The sequence below is a fragment of the Mustelus asterias genome, chromosome 3 (assembly GCF_964213995.1).
Source record: "Mustelus asterias chromosome 3, sMusAst1.hap1.1, whole genome shotgun sequence".
NCBI classification, from domain to species: Eukaryota; Metazoa; Chordata; class Chondrichthyes; order Carcharhiniformes; family Triakidae; genus Mustelus; species Mustelus asterias.
In genome coordinates this window covers 156989970-157010738 of record NC_135803.1, presented here as the reverse complement: position 1 = coordinate 157010738, position 20769 = coordinate 156989970, and the positions used below count along the sequence as shown (strand labels likewise).

At 46.7% G+C, this 20769-nt stretch overlaps 1 protein-coding gene across 4 annotated transcripts; it reads right to left on the bottom strand.

Moving 5' to 3' along the window:
* Positions 1–311: 311 nt before the first annotated feature.
* On the bottom strand, positions 312–20492 carry LOC144491761 (zinc finger protein ZXDC-like). Of its 4 annotated transcripts, XM_078210017.1 has the most exons (10): positions 19366–20492; positions 17352–17504; positions 16801–16879; positions 16017–16147; positions 13829–13999; positions 11186–11856; positions 8082–8166; positions 5525–5694; positions 2783–2884; positions 312–1955 (listed from the first exon to the last, which is right to left on the bottom strand). In XM_078210017.1, the coding sequence occupies exons 1-10, from the start codon at positions 20447–20449 to the stop codon at positions 1872–1874; spliced, it is 2730 nt and encodes a 909-aa protein (XP_078066143.1). In that variant the 5' UTR covers positions 20450–20492; the 3' UTR covers positions 312–1871. The 4 variants fall into 4 exon arrangements, 2 of the variants coding, with proteins under 2 accessions (XP_078066143.1, XP_078066144.1); XR_013497497.1 differs by lacking the exon at positions 8082–8166; XM_078210018.1 differs by lacking the exon at positions 2783–2884.
* Between the last annotated feature and the right edge of the window lie 277 nt (positions 20493–20769).

Below are 20769 nucleotides of genomic sequence, written 5' to 3'. Positions count from 1 at the left end.
TTAGATAAACTTTCTCTTACTGTTAAGATCAGTAACCAAGTCTGATTGACTAACATTAGTGAACTTGTTGGAGTTTTAACAATGTCAGTTTCACAATACAAGCTTATTTCCTTTTCAAATGGAATTAAAATTCTCAGAGTGTTACTTTAGACCATTCCCATGATACCAAATGCCGCAGCTGTGACAGCCACCAGAGGGAATAATCAAAACAAAATGTTGGAAGTACTACTGTGTGCAGAGGCTTATTCTGCAATAAACACTTGCTCCTGTTTAAAAAGGTTCAACTACCAAGGAAAGGCCACTAGCTGGAGACAAATGCCAAAATTCCATTTATTTTGTTAATATAAATCTGCTGCCTTGCATGAGTTCAGGGCACACCGCTGCAACCCTCAACACAGACAAACAAATTGTAGGAAGATTTAAGTTTCAAAATCTTAAGCATTAACCAGGCCATTAAATAGTTTTAACACTTGCAGTTGTACACAGAACATACAGTGTCTGTGCCAGAATCGCACAAGTAGTAACAGGTTTGAACGAAGCCAGAGACACTGGGGGCAGGGCAGTGGGCTATTTCCCCTCTCCCAATAGTTTAATAGTGGAAATTAAAAATCGCCAGAGTCCATTTCTATCCTCATTGGAGATTTAATGCTCAGTAAATACGCAAACACTCCCCCACCCCCATAATTTCACTGCCCTCCGTGGTGTATAATTTATGCAAAGGCAGTAGAAATGAGTGCAAATTCAACCATTTCTGCTCACTCAGAATCTCCTTCCACACAAATATTCTTTAGAAATGTACAAAAGAATAAATAAATATACATACTGTACAATATAAAAACATTTAAAATATACATATTTAAACTTGTTAAGGAGGCAAGGTTTGTGGTGACAAGCTGCCACAGAAGGTTCACATTCCCTGACCAAACATCCAGAGAGCAGAGAATGATGAGACACACATTAGACACATTTCCCAGACTCACAGCAGCTTGTGGGCCAAGCATCTCGGCGAAGATGCGGTCATTCTTGCACAATCCGACACCAGCCAACGCTGGGAGGCCAGATACAGTGCATTAATGACAGCCAGAGATCACCAGAGGCAGGCAGTTACTCACTGACGCCCGTGACACTCCATTTTTAGAATACAACACTGGATTGCTCGTAACTGGACTTGGGAGAAGGCTCAATCGATTTTAGTTTCAGAATCTCAGCAGTGAAGGTATGTGGCAAGGCTCTGTATCCCACGCACACTGTGGTACAGGTAAGTCATTTAGAGATTTGAACAGCAGGAATCAGGCTCAACCGAGCTGTTAAATTCCACCTCCAGTCGATCCCAGATCACCTCTTTAAGGCAGATGTAGAAAGAAATGTCAAAGTCCAACTCACATCTCTCACAGATCACAGCTTTGTTGCTTTGACTGCTACGTGTATTTAGAAAAAGGAGAGAAAAAGTATGTAGATGGCAGGCAGTACTCTCTCCTTTTCTGAGGGAAAAGAATCCAAATTACACAGCCCTCCTGTTAACTTTAGAATTGCTGCCTTTTCCCAGAAGTTGTCATTGTGAAATTGGAGGCTTCAACCTTAAGCTTGACGTGCCAAGTTTTTCTCGTTCCTTCAGCAGCAGACTGCAGATTCCAGGAGCCTAAAATTCAAAGCTCAGCTTGTAGTTCACCCCAGATTCTGGGTGTGGAATCACAGCCCGTGTTCCTCAGGAAATCGGACTTACAGAAGCACAGTTAAACCACTGGATTGGATTTCCAGCACTGGGCAATACAACAGTTCCAGAACCACAGTCTGAACCCCCCAGTTCCTGGGATGTGTCTGGCTCTGTCGAAAGTGCAAATTTCATAGCTAGACCTGAACCCTACTGTCAGTTACTCCAAGTCCTGAAGGTTTATCGTGCTTCCAGTAAACTGGGAGTTGCCAGTGCTGTCATCTTCAACTGATGGGTGAGGCTCCTGTAAGGATCAAATGAAGCATTGGTTAGTAACACTAATCTCACACCCAAAACCAGACACATTTATACAACATCTTAAACTAAACAGGCTGCAGCTTCTTGGGCCAGAAGAACCCTTTTAAGTTACAGGGAGAAAGTGAGTGAGCAGCACTGAGTGCAGTGCTCATTTGGAGAGATGACACAGACATGATGGGGCGAATGGCCTCCTCCTCTGCTGTAACCATGCTGTGATTGTGAAGAAAAGGTTGAGGATTTAAAGGCTGAGTGATATGAGCAGAATAATACACAACAGACCAAAAACATCAACAGTTACACACACTGGATCACAAGCTGCAACTCCTGAAGCTATTTGCAGCGAATGAACGAGAACAACGGGCCATGAATCAGACCCATTTAAAACCAAGATCTCCAAGCACACGAGGCCATTTGGCCCATTGTGTCTTTCCTGGCTCTTTGAACAAGCTATTTGATCAGTCTCACTCCCCTGATCTGTCCTCTTGCTCTCCATACCTTCCCCCCTTGAGTATTGATTCAATCCCCATTGAATGTTGCTACTGAATGTGCATCCACTGACTGCCTATTCAGGTGAAACATTTCCCGTCACAACTCATTGCATCATTCTCCCTCCTCCCTGTGCTGTGCCGGTTTCCTTCAATCTATGTTCTCCCTGGTTACTGATCATGCTGTCACTGGAAACACTTCCTCCCTATTCTATCGAAGCCCTCCTGATTTTCAGTGCTAAACCCGTAACTCTTTGGTTAACCTCTTTGCTCTGAGAGAACAATCCGAGAGAAGGTTTTATGAAGTAACATCTCTGTAATGTGGTACCTGCAGAATATTGACAGGAAGGTCGACAGTGAGCTGCGAATGGGATGTTGTAGACTGTGCTGTGAGCTGGAAGGCCAGATCCCCATCTCCCGACGGGTCATCCTGAAAGAAAACGTTTAATAACATACATCAGAAGGAGGGACCTGATGGAAGGTGGCCATTCGGTGTCCTATCAAACTCAATCCTCGCAGTTCCCAGCACAGCACTCAGCCATTTCTGAAATGACGCAGGGTTCTTGACTCTACAATCCAGCACGTGCCAATCACAGTCAGCGGAGTCTCAACCCCAGCCTTAAATTTACTCACCCTCAGTTTATGTAAACGGGAGTAAAGGCAACAGCAACTCTTCATACACACAGATTCCACGGTCACCATTGGGCTGAACCCACCAAGAAACATATCCTCAAGTCCACACCCTACTGACTGATCTGCTAGCCAGTGGAAACAACCTTCCACTGCTTACAGCCTTGCACAATGGTGAAATCCTCCAGTTCATCTCCCTGGATATTCCCTACTCCAGTCCCCATTTGAAAAGCCTCTCTTCACTGATGTCTCCCCATGGTTTCAGTATCCTGCTTACAGAGTTAATGGTGTAAATAAACTCAACTAAAACAACCAAAAAACAACCAGCAGCAGTCAGTCATTTGAGAATGTCCAGGGAGAGACTCCAAACAGCAGTGTCAACAATAACACAAAAAATTCAAAAGGATTTAGCCTTCCCACAAGAATGGAAGGGGGGGGGGGTCCCATGTGATGCTCGGTCTGGGTCTTCACTCTGGAATTAGAAGGGTTTTATTTCCTCTAACTCTTTCAGAGTTAACTATTAGTGTATTACTGACAGAACCATCTGAAGTTATTGATTAAAATCGCCCTGTCGGATGGTTCCCAGTAAAATCGCCCTGCCGGATGGTTCCCAATTCGGCCCAATTGTCCAGGGGAAGTTAGTGCTTCTGGATATTTGCTGTGTAAATCCTTCCTGGGAGCTTCCCAGAAGGATTCCCCAGCTTTGGGATACACCCCAAATCTGATGCTGGGGAGCCAGGAAGTCGTGGGCCAGTCTCCAAACAGCTCCATATTTATATCTACCAGACATAACTAACATTGCTTCAAATCCCTCAGTCCAATTTCCAACCAATCTGCAGCAATCATCAAAGTTTAAAGAGGATAGAATTACCCTTACGAAAGTCTGGGATAATGAAACCACAGACACCAAACTGTCAACCCGAAAACAAGCTGCATCTTGAAGATTGATAAATGAACACAGGCTGTTAACACGAGCATGCAGATTGCCAGCATGGGGAAAAGGTAGAGCTTCAGGAGAACAAGAAATCCTCACAGGTAAACGCTTGTTGTGAAGAACAATGCATCAGTTCCATTGTAAAAATCTGAAGCCAGAAGGCAGTGGGCAGCACTGGCTATGATCAGTCTCATCCACGTACTGGGAGGGAGCTGAGTAACCAGTCCAACTCCAGAACGTGCTAACAGTCTGTGGTGGGTGAGACTTGGGGGAGGAAATAGCTTCAAAATGATCAGCCCCCACAAGTTGTAAATCATGACCCAGCCGCAGTACACAACTGGAGTTCCTCTTCCAAGCAGAACCAACATTCCAGTTGCTTTCCCAATGACTCGCTGTAGCTGCAGATCCGTCTGTGAAACAACATTCTGCGGTCCCTCCATTTAACACAATCTGCTCTGTTCTTCCTGCCAAAATGGACACACCTTTTCCCACATTATCCTCCATCGGGCTATTGTTTGCCCACTGACATTCCATCTAGAACACTTTGAAGATTCTATCCTCCTCAACTTTTTTCCCTACATATCTTTGCACCATCAGGAAATTTGGTCACAATATAGACCCACTCTATAAGTCATTAATATAAAGTGTAACTAGTTGAAGCCCCAATCTTTGCAGCACTCCCAATCTGCAAATGACCCATTTATCCCCAACCAGTTTCCTGTTAGTCAATTCTCTATCCGTGCTAATATACCACCTCTAACACCATGAGCTCTTATCTTGTACAGTAATTTTTATTGAATACCTTTTGGAAATATATTCATCAACTGGTTATCCATAACCCCCTGGGGTAGAGAATTCCAAAGATTCACAACATCTCGCGTGAAGAGATTTCTCCCCATCCCTAAACAATTGACCCCTTGCCCCAAGGTTGAGCCGTGTTCCACATCGCTCAGTCAGGGGAAACAGTGCCTACCCTTCAAACCCCCTCAGAGTCACACACCTTTCACTGCAATCACCTCTCATTCCTCTAAATTCCCTAGAATATAGGCCCCATGAACAGCCTCTCATCCCAGGAACCAATCCAGTGAATCTTCACTGTACTGAAGGAGCAGCACTCCGAAAGCTCGTGCTACCAAATAAACCTACTGGACTTTGACCTGGTGTCGTGAGACTTCTTACTGTTCCTACCCCAGTCCAAGGCCGGCATCCCCACTCCAAAAACAGGTTTATCCTCCTTAGATATGGAGACCAAAGCTGCAGAGCACTCACCAACATTCAATACAATTGGGGCAAGGTTTCCTTACTCTTGTACTCCAACCTCCTTGCATTAAAGGCCAATGCGAGGTTTTACTTTGAAGGAAATATACATCCGTTGTGTTTATGAGCTCTAAAAATGAAGCTATTGTGAGCATTACTGAAAATAGACCTTTAAACCCAGCTGAGACACCAGATGTTGTATTGTACTCTGCTGCACCTCTTATACTTGGAGCCACCGAGAAATCTTACCTGCAAGAGCTGTGTCTGGACGTAGGGAGCTCCTGTAGTCGGGTCACGGATAGTCAGGCCACCAGCAGGCATTATAACGTTTCCAAAGCGACAGTTCTGGCTCACAGCAGTGGATGGTGTGGACTGTCCCCTATTGACTTTCTTCCTTTGTCCGGCACTGTTGGCATTCTCTTAAAATGGGATAAAACATAATCACTGAGTTAGCAGCTAAGGAGCAGAGAGGGGGAGCAGGCAGTGGGAAAGAGAAAAAAGGTAGCTCTTGTAAATTTTCTCTCAGCCTCTCCCTTACAACTCCCACCCTAGCATGTTTCTGACAATCAATATTCCACAAAAGCCAGTGCATTTCCACAGGACAAAGGACTAAAGTGTTGGTCATCCCAAGAAGATCGTGGGATCAAGTCCCAATCCAGAGATTAAGAGTCATTCACAGCCTCCTCCTCCAGTGAGTTGTTTAATTGACCACCACTCTTCACGACCGGATGTGGCAGGACTGCAGAGCTTGGATCTGAACTATTAGTTGTGGAATCGCTTAGCGCTCATACTTGAGAAAATGGTTTCAGATTCCAGCATTCCCAGTAATTTGCTTTTATCCTTTTTTACATAGCTCTAATACTTGGTGCTGATGTTATTTTGCATGTACATAGCCCTATATTGTAGCTTCACCAGGTTGACACCTCGTTTTTAGGAATGCCCTGTGCTGCTCCTGGCATGCCCTCCTGCACTCTACATTGAACCAGGGTTCACCACTTGGCTTGATGGTATGTCAGGCCATGAGTTTACAGACTGCAGTTGAGTACAATTCTGCTGCTGATGGCCTCCAGCACCTCGTGGGCAATGAAGAGGAAATTCTTCACTCAGAGGATGGTGAATCTTCGAAATTCACGACCCCAGAGGGCTGTGAAGGATCAGAGTATGTCCAACAAACAGATTGATAGATGTCCATATATTAAAAGGTATCCAGGGGTACGAGGATAGTGTGTGGAAATGTCAGAGAGATTGAAATTCACCCACGACCTCGTTCAATGGCAGAGCAAGCTTGAGGGGCCGAATGGCCTACTCCCGCTCCTTATGTCAGAGAGGTTGTGCTGAAGAGGTGAGACATTAAACTAAGGCCTCACCTGTCCTCATTGCTGCTAGTTAAACAACGTCAATTTCAAAAATTCCCATCCTTATTTATAAATCTCCCCATGACCTTGCTGCTCTCTATCTGTGTAATCTTCTCCAATCTGCAATCCTCCCCAGAAAATCTACAGATTTTGACCCATCAGCTCCATGATTTCACCACCGGTGACCACACCTTCACCCATCAGGGCCCTAAGCTCTGGAATTCCCTCCCTAAACAACTCTTCTGCCTTCTTTAAGATGTCTCTTAAAACCTACTTTTTTGACCAAGCTTTTTGGTCATTTGCCCTAATATCTCCTTTAGTCAGAGTTTTACAGCACAGAAAGTGGCCCTTCAGCCCATCATGTCTGTGCCAGCTATCAAGCACCCAACTATTCTAATTATGTGCTCAGTATCAGATTTTGTTCGCTAAAGCACCTTCTTGTATTAAAAGATACCGTGGCTAATTGATAGCAATTCAGGGGAATTCTCACTATTGTCCTGGCCAACATTCATCTCCCTCAATCTACATCACTGAATATCATTTACTCATTGCATAAACTGACTGCCACATTTTCCGACATTACAACAATAGTGGCTGTAAAGGATGTCAGGACATCCTGAGGTTGTGAAAGGCACTGTACAAATGCAAGTCGTAGAATCATTAGCATTAACATTCTTAGCATAATTAAGGGTTGTGAATATAGCCCAATCCATCCCGCAAACCAGCCTCCCATCCATTGACTCTGTCTACACTTCCCGCTGCCTCGGAAAAGCAGCCAACATAATTAAGGACCCCACCCACCCCGGACATTCTCTCTTCCACCTTCTTCCTTCGGAAAAAGATACAAAAGTCTGAGGTCACGTACCAACCAACTCAAGGACAGCTTCTTCCCTGCTGCTGTCAGACTTTCGAATGGACTTACCTTGCATTAAGTTGATCTTTCTCAACACCCTGGCTATGACTGTAAACACTACATTCTGCACTCACTTGTTTCCTTGTCTATGAATGGTATGCTTTGTCTGTATAGCACGCAAGAAACAATACTTTTCACTGTGACAATAATAAATCAAACCAGCGAATCCCTACAAGTGCAGAAGGAGGCCATTCGTCCCATCGAGTCTGCACCGACAACAATCGCACCCACGTCCCATCCCCGCAACCTCACACATTTGCCCTCCTGACACTAACGGTCTATTTGGCCTGGCCAATCAACCTAACCCGCACATCTTTGTAGTGGTCTTTCTTTCTCAGGGTGATACTCGAGTCACCTCATGTACCCTCTTAATGGGCAGTATGTGTAGTGTTCCCAAATGACCTTCCTACAAGTAATGGGCGTGTGGATCAGGGTGCTGACAAATGGAAAGGGAAAGAAAGTTGCAAGCACACCCGGTGAAGCCAGAGAAAGAATCGCTCTTCATTTTCTCAGTCAACGCTGAAAGAGCAGCCCTTACCTGTGCTGCCTCCAACTCCTTTCTGTTTCCTTTTCTTAGCAAGCTGGATAGCCCTGTAATCTGTCCGAGCTGATCCCCCGCTTTCCTGGATAACATTTCATTCATTAGTGATAGCTTAAAGCAAATGTACAGATAGTCAGAAAAAGCACTCAATAACAGCAATGGTAAATGTTGTGCTGAAAAGCAGCTTCTAACAATACAGCACTATTATATCAGAACTGGAAAACAGTCGCTTCTTATCTACTCATCAGAACCTCTCAATGTTGAGCATTCCGAGTAAATCTCCACATAGCTTTCTCCGTTCCGGGAGAAGAATAGCAACTCCAGTCTCTGTATCGATCCAAATTCCCTCAGCCCTGGTAAAATCGGCTGTTGCAATGTTGCATAACCAAGCCTCCCACAACATAAAGACAGCAGTTCACATCTAAGGAATTGCTGCGGATTCGCTGCTGTTAAACCCAGCTGACAATTCACACACAAAGCTGCTCTCCTGGACCTGTTTGAACAATGCCTATCAGGACAATAACCCCCCACTTTCCAAAAGAATTCAGTGCACCCATTCAAATAATTCTACAAGATCTTTCACATTCAGTTGACAAGTCAAGAGAGAGAAAGGTGGGATGGATAAACTGGTCTGTTACAGAATATAAAAAACAGCAGAGTAACAACAATTAATAAGGCAGGAAATATTTGACTACAAGTGAAAGCTAGCTCTAAATATAAAGACGAATAGTAAGAATTTATAAAGATAAAGTGAGCATTGGTCCTATAGAATCCCTGCAGTGCAGGAGGAGACCATTTGGCCCATCGAGTCTGCACCAACTACAATCCCACCCAGGCCCTATCTCCCATGACCCCGTGCATTTACCCGAGCTAGTCCCCCTGACACTAAGGGGCAATTTAGCATGGCCAATCCACCTGAACCGCACATCTTTGGACAGTGGGAGGAAACTAGAGCATCCGGAGGAAACCCACACAGACACGGGGAGAACATGCAGACTCCACACAGACAGTGACCCAAGCCGGGAATCGAACCCGGGTTCCTGACGCTGTGAGACAGCAGTGCTAACCACTGCGCCACCCCATAGAAAGTGAATCTGGGGAATTAAAAATGGAAAATAAAGAGATGGCAGATTAATTAAACAGGTATTTTGCAACGGCCTTCACTCTGGAGGATACAAGTAACATCCAATAAACAGCAATAAACTAGGAAATGGGAGGGGGGAGGAACTCAGGAAAATTAGTCACCAGAGGCGTGGTACTGAGTAAATCGTTTGAAATTACAGGCTGAAAATTCCCAGTCGTGACGGGCTTCATCCTAGAGTTTTAAAAGTGGCTAGTGAGATAGTTGATGCATTGGTTTTAATTTTCCACAGTCCTCTAGATTCAGGAAGGTTACATTAGATTGGAAAATAGCGAATGTAACTCCTTTATTCAAAAAGGGACGGAGACAGAAAGCAGGAAACTAAAGGCCATTTTACCTAACATCTGTCATAGGGAAAATGTTAGAAGCTATCATTAAAGACAGCAGGGCACTTGGAAAAATTCAAGGTAATCAATGGTCTTGTGAAAGGGAAATCATGTCTAACCCAGTTATCAGAGTTCTTTGAAGAAGTAACATGCTGTGGATAAAGGGGAACCAGTGGATGTACTGTACTCAGATTTCCAGAACGCTTTGATAAGGTGCCATATCAAAGATTATTACAGAAAATAAAAGCTCATGGTGTAAGGGGGTAACATATTGACATGGGGGAAGATTGACGAGCTAACAGAAAAGAGACAGTGGGCATAAATGGGTCAATTTTCTGGTTGGCAAGACAAATCAACTGGTATGCCACAATGATTGATGCCAGGGCCTCAACTTTCTGCAATTCATATAAATGACTTGGATGAAGAGACCGAAAGTGTGGTTGCTAAATTTGATGATGACACAAAGATAGATAGGAAAGGAAGTAGTGAAGAGGCTACAGGAGGTCACAATGCCATAAGATGGCTTACATGAATGGGTAAAGATCTGGCAAATGGAGTATAATTTGGGAAAATGTGAAATGACCATTTTGGCAGGGATAAAAAAAAAAGCTTATGATCTCAATGGTGAGAGATTGCAGAGCCCTGAGATGCAGAGGGATCTGGGTGTCCTCGTGCGTGAATCACAAAAGACCGGTTTGCAGATACAGCAAGTAATTAGGAAAGCTAATAGAATGCTGTCATTTCTTGAAAGACAAATACAAATTTGGGGAGATGATGCTTCAATTACACAGGGCAGTGGTGAGAGCACTGCGTACAGCATTCACCTCCCTGTTTAAGGAGGGCGTGAATGCTTTGGAACGTTTACTAGATCAATACCTGGAATCGGTGGCTTGTCTTATAAGGAAAGGGTGGACAGGCTGGGCTTGTATCTGCTGGAGTTTAGAAGAGTAAGAGGCGACTTGATTGAAACATACAAGATCCTGAGGAAACTAAACAGGGAGGATGTAGAAAGGATGTTTCCCCTTGTGGGAGAATCTAGAACATGGGGTCATTGTTTAAAAATAACGGGTTGTCTGTTTGGGACAGAGATGAGAATTTTTCTCTCTCAAAAGGTGGCAGAAGCAGAGTGCTTGAATATTTTTAAGGCGGAGGTAGCTAGATTCTTGATAATAAGACCATAAGACATTGGAGCAGAATTAGGCCACTTGGCCCATCGAGTTTGCTCCGCCATTCAATCATGGCTTATATTTTTCTCATAATTGATAAGGGGTGAAAGGTTATTGGGGGTAGGCTGGAATGGGGACTTGAGGTAACAATTAGATCAGCCATGATCTTAGTGAGTGACAAAAAAGATTTGAAGGGCTGAGTGGCCTACACCTTGCTCTAATTCATATGTCCACATGTACATGGGTTAGTTGAACAATGGACAACTTATTCACTTCCTGAACTCAAAGTTTCCATTTGAATTAGACCCGAGTTACACAAAACCTTGCAGCTCTGAAAGCAGGCCATTCAGCCCGACAGTCTTTGCTGGTCCTATACTCCACACAAGTCTCTTCCCAAACTTACTCAATCTCACCTGATTAGCATAACTTTCTCAATGATTGTAAGTCTACAACACAATTACTACCTACCAGAAAGGGGCAGCAGGGCACCATGTTTAATTCTAGTTCTTTCTGTGCGCTGAAGTTGCCAGTCGGAGGGTTTAAACTGGAGAAGACAAACTGAGTGACCACCTTGCCCGTCTCCTGCTGGCTCATCATATCAGATACACTCAGCATGTGACGTTCCACCTTAGTTGGAGTTAACAGTTCTGGGACATGGCTGCTCCCCAGGCTGCTGGAAGGGGTCAGTGCTCCACTAGATGACAGACCCTGCAGTTCCTGACAGGCTCCCACTGACCGCATCGACAAGGAGCTTAGGGACCCCAGCGGCTCCGTACTGACTGGCTGTACACCTTCCAAATTCAAGCTATTTTGCTGCAAGACGCCAGTAGTGAGGGCCAGGGTGCTGTCTATGGCGTGTGACATATCCGTGGTGGCTACGATAAGAGGGTCTGAGGCTTGTGCCATAGCGTTGCTGTTAACAGAAACCGTCCCTCCAAGAGTGGATCCCACAGAGGCAGCATCAATTGTCAGGATTCCAGAGCTGATGAGCGATATGTCTGGCGAGATGCTGACTGGGTTGACAGGGACGGTGGTGAAGAGCGAGGCAATGTCCACATTGCTGAGGTCACCTTGGCTCGGACTGGTCAGCTCATTGCTTGGGGTCAAGGAGCCCGTCATCTCCAACTGGGAGAACAAATCTGAAACAGAGATGTTTGGCAAATCTATCAATTCAGAGCAGACGCTACCAATTCTATTTAAAATTACAGAAACACAGTGTGGAAGGAGGCTACTTTAGCCCATTGTGCTAACTCTGCTAAAGCCATCTAAAGTTTCCACTCTCCAATCTTTCCGCCAACTGTCTCCTTTTCAAGTATTTATCCAACTCTCTTTTGAAAGTTATTATTGAAACTGCTTCCAACACCTGTCCAGGCAGTGAATTCCAGATCACACTGCGTTAAAAATATTCTGAAACCCGCCCTGATTCTTCTCCTAATTACCGTAGACCTGTGTCCTTTGGATATTGATTCTCCTACAACTGGAAATAGTTACTCTTTATTTATTCAAATAAACCCGTCCTAATTTTCAGCCCCTCTATTAGTTAAACCTAGATAGCGATGTGTCACAGACAACAACTTGCATTTATATAGCATGTTCAACAAAGTAAAATCCCCCAAGGAGCTTCACAGGAGCGTTCAAAGAAGTGGCTTTAAGCTTGGTCAAAGAGGTAGGTTTTAAGAAGAGTTAAAGGAGTAGAATGAGTGAAGAGGGCTACCACGGAAGGATTTGAAAAGAGTACGAGCATCTTAAGATTGAACATTTTCTGACAAGTCAATGCAAGTCAGCAAGCACAGGAGGCAACTGATGAACTGGACTTGGTGCAAGTTACGATATCAGCTGTAGTTCATGGTCAGTGGAAGATGGGAAGCCAGCAAGACAAATGTTGGAATAGTCAAGTCTCGAGGAAACAAGGTGACGGATGAGAGTTTTAGCAGAAGATGAGCAAAGACAGAAACAGGGTCAGGCCGTGTTATGGAGATGGGTGTAGGTAGACTTGATGATAAAGTGGATATAGGGTCACCAAAGCGAATGATCTGGTTGACACTCAGCCCACAGCCATCCATTGTGGGAAAACTAAGTACAGCCATGAAGAAACATTGCTTCTGCATTCCAGTACAGAAACATTGCTAACATGATTGTTGGAGGAAGCAGTGGGGCCAGAGGCCAATCCTCTGCAGGACTTTACAAACCATTATTGGATTATCATCTAAATGGAAAGAAATTACAACATGCTGCTGTGCAGAGGGACCTGGGGGTCCTTGTGCATGAGACGCAAAAACCCAGTCTGCAGGTGCAACAGGTGATCAAGAAGGCAAATGGGATGTTGGCCTATGTCGCAAGGGGGATAGAATATAAAAGCAGAGATGTCTTGTTGCATCTGTACAGGGCATTGGTGAGGCCGCAGCTGGAATACTGTGTGCAGTATTGGTCCCCTTATTTGCGGAAGGATATATTGGCCTTGGAGGGAGTGCAGAGAAGGTTCACCAGGTTGATACCAGAGATATGGGGTGTTGATTATGAGGAGAGACTGAGCAGATTGGGTTTGTATTCGTTGGAATTTAGAAGGCTGAGGGGGGATCTTATAGAGACCTATAAGATAATGAAGGGGCTGGATAGGGTAGAGATGGAGAGATTCTTTCCACTTAGAAAGGAAGCTAGAACTAGAGGGCACAGCCTCAAAATAAAGGGGGGTCAGTTTAGGACAGAGTTGAGGAGGAACTTCTTCTCTCAGAGGGTGGTGAATCTCTGGAATTCTCTGCCCACTGAAGTGGTGGAGGCTACCTCGTTGAATATGTTTAAATCACGGATAGATGGATTCCTGATCGGTAAGGGAATTAGGGGTTATAGGGATTAGGCGGGCAAGTGGAACTGATCCACTTCAGATCAGCCATGATCTTGTTGAATGGCGGGGCGGGCTCGAGGGGCTGGATGGCCTACTCCTGCTCCTATTTCTTATGTTCTTATCTGGTTTTGATATCCACTGTTAGGGTGCCTATTGAAACATGCCAGTGGGAGGGTGAAGCTCCTGGAATCCCGCTCTGCCCAGCAGTTAAAGGACAGAAAACACTAGCACGGTTATAACAGAGGTCTAGCAAGTCTAGGTGACCATACCAGGGCTGATATTATGCTGCTTCATCATGTGGGTCTTGATGCTGTGCTTCGAGTTGAAGAGTTTGCTGCAGTTGGCGAGAGGGCAGCGTGTTTTCACCTCATCTGCATCTTCGAGGTGTTTCTTGGAGTGGATATATAAGCTGCTCCGTGCTGAGAATCGAGCTTCACAACCTGAGCACACAGGAAACTTGCATTACGTAAAGACAATTCGTTCTACAAAAATACCCCATGCCTCCAGTACCTTCATCTGAACCAATAAAAAATACAAAATGTATACATATAGAAAATGTACAATTGTACAAATGCCGAAAATAGACAACACACAGCACAGAAACAGGCCTTCCGCCAAACCTGTCCAGGCCAGAGCTTATACTCCACAAGAGTCTCATAGAACATAGAACAGTACAGCACAGTACAGGCCCTTCGGCCCTCGATGTTGTGCCGAGCTTTGTCCGAAACCAAGATGAAGCTATCCCACTCCCTATCATCCTGGTGTGCTCCATGTGCCTATCCAATAACCACTTAAATGTTCCTAAAGTGTCCGACTCCACTATCACTGCAGGCAGTCCATTCCACACCCCAACCACTCTCTGAGTAAAGAACCTACCTCGGACATCCCTCCTATATCTCCCACCATGAACCCTATAGTTATGCCCCCTCGTAACAGCTACATCCACCTGAAGAAATAGTCTCTGAACGTCCACTCTATCTATCCTCCTCATCATCTTATAAACCTCTATTAAGTCGCCTCTCATCCTCCTCCACTCTAAAGAGAAAAGCCCTAGCTCCCTCAACCTTTCCTCATAAGACCTACCCTCCAAACCAGGCAGCATCCTGGTAAATCTCCTCTGCACTCTCTCCAATGCTTCCACATCCTTCTTATAGTGAGGTGACCAGAACGGCACACAATATTCCAAATGTGGTCTCACCAAGGTCCTGTACAGTTGCAGCATAACCCCACGGCTCTTAAACTCAAACCCCCTGTTAATAAACGATAACACACTATAGGCCTTCTTCACGGCTCTATCCACTTGAGTGGCAACCTTCAGAGATCTGTGGATATGAACCCCAAGATCTCTCTGTTCCTCCACATTCCTCAGAACCCTGCCGTTGACCCTGTAATCCGCATTCAAATTTGTCCTCCCAAAATGAATCACCTCGCACTTATCAGGGTTAAACTCTCCTCCAATCCCTTCTCATCTCACCCTTTTCATCTCCTCCTATTCCTTTTTCCCTCATGTGTTTATCCAGCTTCACCTTAAATGCAACTGTGCTATTCACCTCAACCACTCCCTGGGATATTTCCCCCCCTGGGTTAAAGAGGCTTTCCCGAATGCCATATTGGATTTAGTAGCGGCTAGCTTACGGTTACACTACCACCATCCACAACTGGAAACATCTTTTGTCGACCCACCAGATCAAACCCTTTCATAATCTTAAAGACTACAAATCAGGTCACTCCTCAATCTTCTCACTTCCAGAGTAACGCGCCCAGCCCGGATTGGTAGTCCCTCAGTTTCGTAAATCCTTTTGCCAGTGCTTCTGTAACATTTTCCTAATCCAATTTGAGAGGTTTTTTTGGAAAATTACTACTTCTAAAATACTTTGGTGGCAGAGGTGGGATGGGAACACTACCGTCCTATCAATTTGTTGTGCTATAATGTGTGACCCAACTCAGTTGATACAACCCAAAAATCTAATACATAATTTGGGGAATAGCAGAGAATGGTCTGCATTTATACAGCACCTGGTCAAAAGCTAGCATTTCACACACAACTAATCATTTTGAAGTCCAGCGATTGCTACAGGCCAACATGGCAGACATTAGGATTCAGTTGCAACTCACTTGTAGCAGTCTCACAGTCAAGTCCCACTCTAGAGATTTGAGCCCAGAACCTATCGAGGGAATGCTGCACTGTCAGAGGTACCACTGTTTGGAGATGTTAAAATCGAGGCCTTGTCTGCCCTCTCAGGCAGATAATTCTTCCCAATGTCCTGGCCAATATTTACCTCAACAGCTTTAGCCATCCAGACAAGTGGAGAGACCTCTATCACACCCACGCTTCGCCTCTGTGCTCACGTGACTAGTGGGCTTTTCATTCTAGTCTACCGAGCACTCAGTTGCTCTTCTAAATTCAAGGGACTAAAGTCTGGCTCCTGTACCCACACGTGACAAATTGGGACGCACCTTCGACAGGGCAAACAAACGGCCTAGTGCCAAGATGGGTGATACTGTGCCCTTTCAGGTGCTCCGCCCTGGTGAATGATTTGCCACAGCCGTCCACAGGGCAGACAAACCTCCGATCATCTTCATGGGTCCTAGAGGAAAACAAAACAACTCACATCAGAGCTGGCCAAGTTGCAACTTCAGGCTGTGAAAGGACTGCACCAGCAAGCTGGTACAATTTGAGCCCCGGGTGAAGTACTATAGGTCGCACATGGGGGATACACCAAGGCTGTAAAAGGGTAAAAGAGGAGATGGGAAATAATGATAGCGACCAGCTAACACCAGACTAGTTTTAGAAGCAGGAAGTCATTCAGCCCAGAAACTTGTTTGTAATTCATTACAGCATGGCTGGTCTGAATAACATTTTAAAATGTTTCAGTTATAACAGTAAGAGAAGACTGAGGCATTTCATGGTTTTGAGATCCTGGCAATAAAATGAGAAGTTTAAAGCATGTGGGAGATGGGGGGGGTTGGGTGGTTGTCCCATCATGTGTCTGCCACAGCTCAATGGGTAGGGAAAAGTAGGGAAAGTCTCCCCAGTGTCTTGGCCAACGTCACTATAAACAAATCACCTTCTCATTATCACACTGCGGTTTGTGGGCCCTATGTACAAATTGGTTGCTGCGTTTCTTACATTACAACAGTGACTACAAGATATTAAAATTTGATCGGTAGAATGCAGCTTTGCGCTCAGCCCAAGTGAAACCCCCATGAAAACCAACACTGATTTTTGGGCTTAATTTACCTTTTGTGCCGCAGTAATTTTGACATGCAGGTGAATGACCAGCCACAGCCATCGAAGTCACATGTAAAGGGCCTTTCACCTGCACAAGAAAGATGGTCCTTATAAAAACCTGTGGTGACATTTATTCCAGATTAGCCAAAATATTTTACAGCATTCCAACAAAGCTAAAATGTTAACACCCAGCGGGTGATGATACAAAACTGGGAAAACATCCTCATAGCACTGAATGCAGCAAACCCATAAGACTGAGGAAGTGTAATGCATTTTGCATCTGTCTGTCACTACAATAGGACAGAAACAGTCACCAGCAGGAAAAGGCTGTTAAATTTAAGGAAACTGTAAGTGTGAATTGTAAAAGTGTCCACACAAGGGGGAGAACTCCAATACTTTCAGTCACTGAAAGCCAGAGTCGTTTCCACAGTAGTGACTCCACTGTAAACATCAATACTTACAGCCGAACAACCAGTTTTAAACGGTCCTGTCATCAACACTTAACTAAGAGTTTGAGAGAAGAAATGTTGACAATGAGACTGTCCTACTTATCACCGTACCCGTGTGGCTTCTAAGGTGAATCTTCAAGCGGCAGGCTTTGTCGTAACGTTTGTCGCAGCCTGGGAACGAACAGGTGAAGTGCTCCTGATCTCGGAAGTGGGAACGGTTGTGAGATCCGAGGGCACTGATGGTAATGAATGTCTTCTCGCAACCTGCAACAGAGAATGGGTTTTACCAACTTTAAAACAGGACACATGCTATCTCTTCCACTTTAAGATGCTAGTCTGCATTTTTATACAAAAACAAAATGTCCATCTGAATTTCTGCACACATGCACCTGCATGGGAACTCCCAACGATGGGTAGCCTTGTGTCTGGACTATGGTCACAATTACGCCCTTAAAAGCTATCACGAACCAAGCTCTGTGTCAAATTCACGTTCCTTACAGTGCTACAGCACAACTGTCACATTGCTGTTGAAAAACTAGCCTGTCTGGACATCTAAAGCCATCAAGTAGGTCTCCTGAGCCCTCAACATCATTCAGAGTGGCTGAATGGCCTCCTCAAGTAGTAACAACTGATACGTTGAAAAACACTCAACAGGTCTTGAGTTAATGTTTCAGGCTGATGACTTTTGGTTCTGATGATAGGTCATTGACCGGAGACATTGCCTATTTCTCCCCTGCACAGATGCTGCCAGACCTATTGCCAATTGCCTTCGATGGAGGGAAGTTTCAAAATTGCGCGTGTGTAGAAGTACTTCTTAATTAAATTCCTGAAAATTAGATAGCCCCAGACTACCCAATCAACAGGAGGTTCCCCTCAATGTCCTGAAAATATTGATCAAATCACCCGTGAACTTTCACAATTCCAGGAACAACTCTGGTTTGATTAATCGCTCCTTGTAATTTAACACTTGTCTCTGGTTAGCTTTCTTTCCAAGGGAAGCACATCCGTCCTAAAGTATACTGTAATTGGTCACAGTGCAGATACCGATAGGTTTATGGATACTGAAGGAATTGAGGAATATGAGGAGAGAGCAGGAAGATCAGCTACAATTTTCTTGGATGGCACAACAGGCTCGAAGGACCATAAGACTCAAGAGCAGAAATAGGCCATTCAGCCCATCAATTCTGCTTCACCATCCAATGAAATGACTGATCTGTGATCATCCTCAACTCCACTTTCCCGCTTTATCCCCATAACCGTCGATTCCCTTACTGATTAAAAATCTGTCTATCTCAACCTTGAACATACTCAATGACCCAGCCTCTGCAGCCCTCCGCGGTAAAGAATTCCACAGATTCACTACCCTTTGAGAGAAGAAATTCCTCCTTCTCTGTCTTAAATGACCCCTTACTCTGTGGCCTCCAGTCCTAGACTCTCCCCCAAGGGGAAACAACCTCTCAGCATCGACCCTGTCAAGCCCCCTGAGAATCCGATATGTCTCAATAAGTTCACCCCTCATTCTCCAATGAGTACAAGGCCCAACCTACTCAACCAAATGGCCATATCCAGCTTCTACCACCTTCCACAAGCTTCAACTTCAGTGAACAGTCTGTCATGGGGGAACTTTATCAAATGCCTTTTGGAAGAGGTTGCTCATTATCCCCACCAGTCCCTGGCTCTGACGGGGAGTCATCCAGATTCGAAACGCTGGTTGTATTCTCTCTTGATGTGGAGATGCTGGCGTTGGATTGGGGTGAACACAGTAACAGTTTTAACAACACCAGGTTAAAGTCCAACAGGTTTATTTGGTAGCAAATACCATTAGCTTTCGGAGCGCTGCTCCTTCGTCAGATGGAGTGGAAATGTGCTCTCAAACGGGGCACAGACACTTGTGGCACGCGCAATTTTGGTGTCTGTGCCCTGTTTGAGAGCACATTTCCACTCCATCTGACAAAGGGGCAGCGCTCCGAAAGCTAATGGTATTTGCTACCAAATAAACCTGTTGGACTTTAACCTGGTGTTGTTAAAACTCTTACTGTGTATTCTCTCTCCACAGATGCTGTCAGACCCGCTGGGATTTTCCAGCATTTTCCGGTTAGTGTGGACAATCACCGCCCGGCCTTACCCGGGACGTCGCACTTGAAGGGTCGCTGGGGCTCTAAGTGGCTGCGCTGGTGGCCGCTGAGCTTGAGGGCGGTGGCGAAGGGCTGCGAGCAGACCTCGCAGACGAAGGCCAGCTCCTGGACGTGGGCCTTCATGTGGGCCTTGAGGTTGTAGACGGTGGTGAAGCGCTTGCCGCAGCGCTCGGCCTGGCAGCCGAAGGGCCTGAGCTTGCCGTGCGAGTGCAGGTGGCGCTTGAGTTTGTAGGAGGTGGTGAATGCCCACTCACAGCCGGGCACGGTGCAGCGGAATGGGCGCGGGCTGTGCGACAGCAGGTGCACCTTCAGCCGGTGCTTCTTGTCAAAGGCCTCCCGGCAGTTGTGCTCGGGGCACGGGTAAAGGGAGCCCGAGGCTTTGCCGCGGCCTAGGCCCAGGCCCTCAGACAGCTTCATCAGCACATCCCCGCTCTCCGTTAGGATCAGGTCCCCGTAAGAGGCGCCGGCCTCCGGCCCGGGGCCGCACTCCAGCCCCAGGCTTCCCGCCTCCGCTAGGCCTGGCGGCGGCTGCCCGGCCGGGGGGATCCGCCCGCTGCCCTGGGCCGCCGCGCCGCACTCCAGCTCGGTGTAGGCCGCAGCCTGGGGCTGGATTTGCGGCGGCGCCGGTCCTGGCGAGCGCTCCGGGGCCTCTCCGTCCCCCGGCGCCGCCAGGATCAGGAGGCCGTTCTCGATGCGGACCAGCAGGCTGCGGTTGTTGATGGTGATGGTCCCGGCCAGGCCGCCGGGAGAGGCCGAGGCGGCGGCTCCGTCCCCGGACAGGCCGGCGGGCGGCTCGGCCTCCAGCAGCAGGCGGCTCTCCTGAGGGGGAGGCCGGGCGGCCGGAGCCACTCGAGGCCGCGGCTCGGCCTCCAGGCCCGGGCCCAGGGTCGCGGCGGGCCCGGCCTGGGCCTCGGCCTCTCCCTCGCGGCCCAGCTCCAGCTCCGCCTCTCCCGCCAGGTTCAGCAGCACCAAGACATCGGCCTCCGGCTCCTCCGCTCCCGGGGCCGCTGTGCGCCGCAGCTGCGAGTACTCGAGGCCCCGGCTCGGGCCCGGGCCCAGCCCCTGCGCCTCCATCCCGGTCTCCCCGCGCCTCTGGCGGGAAACGCTGCCAACCCGGAAAACCCGGAGCGGATCCGGAAAACCCGGAGTGGAGCTGGAAAACCCGGAGCGGATCCGGAAAACCCAGAGTGGAGCTGGAAAACCCGGAGCGGAGCCGGAGAACCCGGAGCGGAGCCGGAAAACCCGGAGCGGAGCAGGAAAACCCGGAGCAAAGCCGGAACACCCGGAGCGGAGCCGGAAAACCCGGAACGGAGCTGGAAAACCCAGAGCAGATCGGCGCAGTAGCACAGTGATTAGCACGGCTGCTTCACAGCGCCAGGGACCCGGGTTCAATT

Excerpts from the sequence above, each read along its gene's own strand:
- LOC144491761 (XM_078210017.1), bottom strand. The coding sequence starts at position 20,449 with ATGGAGGCGCAGGGGCTGGGCCCGGGCCCGAGCCGGGGCCTCGAGTAC. Across the intron at positions 16,880-17,351 it reads TCACCTTAGAAGCCACACGG|GTGAAAGGCCCTTTACATGT; the intron begins GTACGGTGATAA and ends TTTCTTGTGCAG. Across the intron at positions 11,857-13,828 it reads GCAGCATAATATCAGCCCTG|ATTTGTTCTCCCAGTTGGAG; the intron begins GTATGGTCACCT and ends TCTCTGTTTCAG.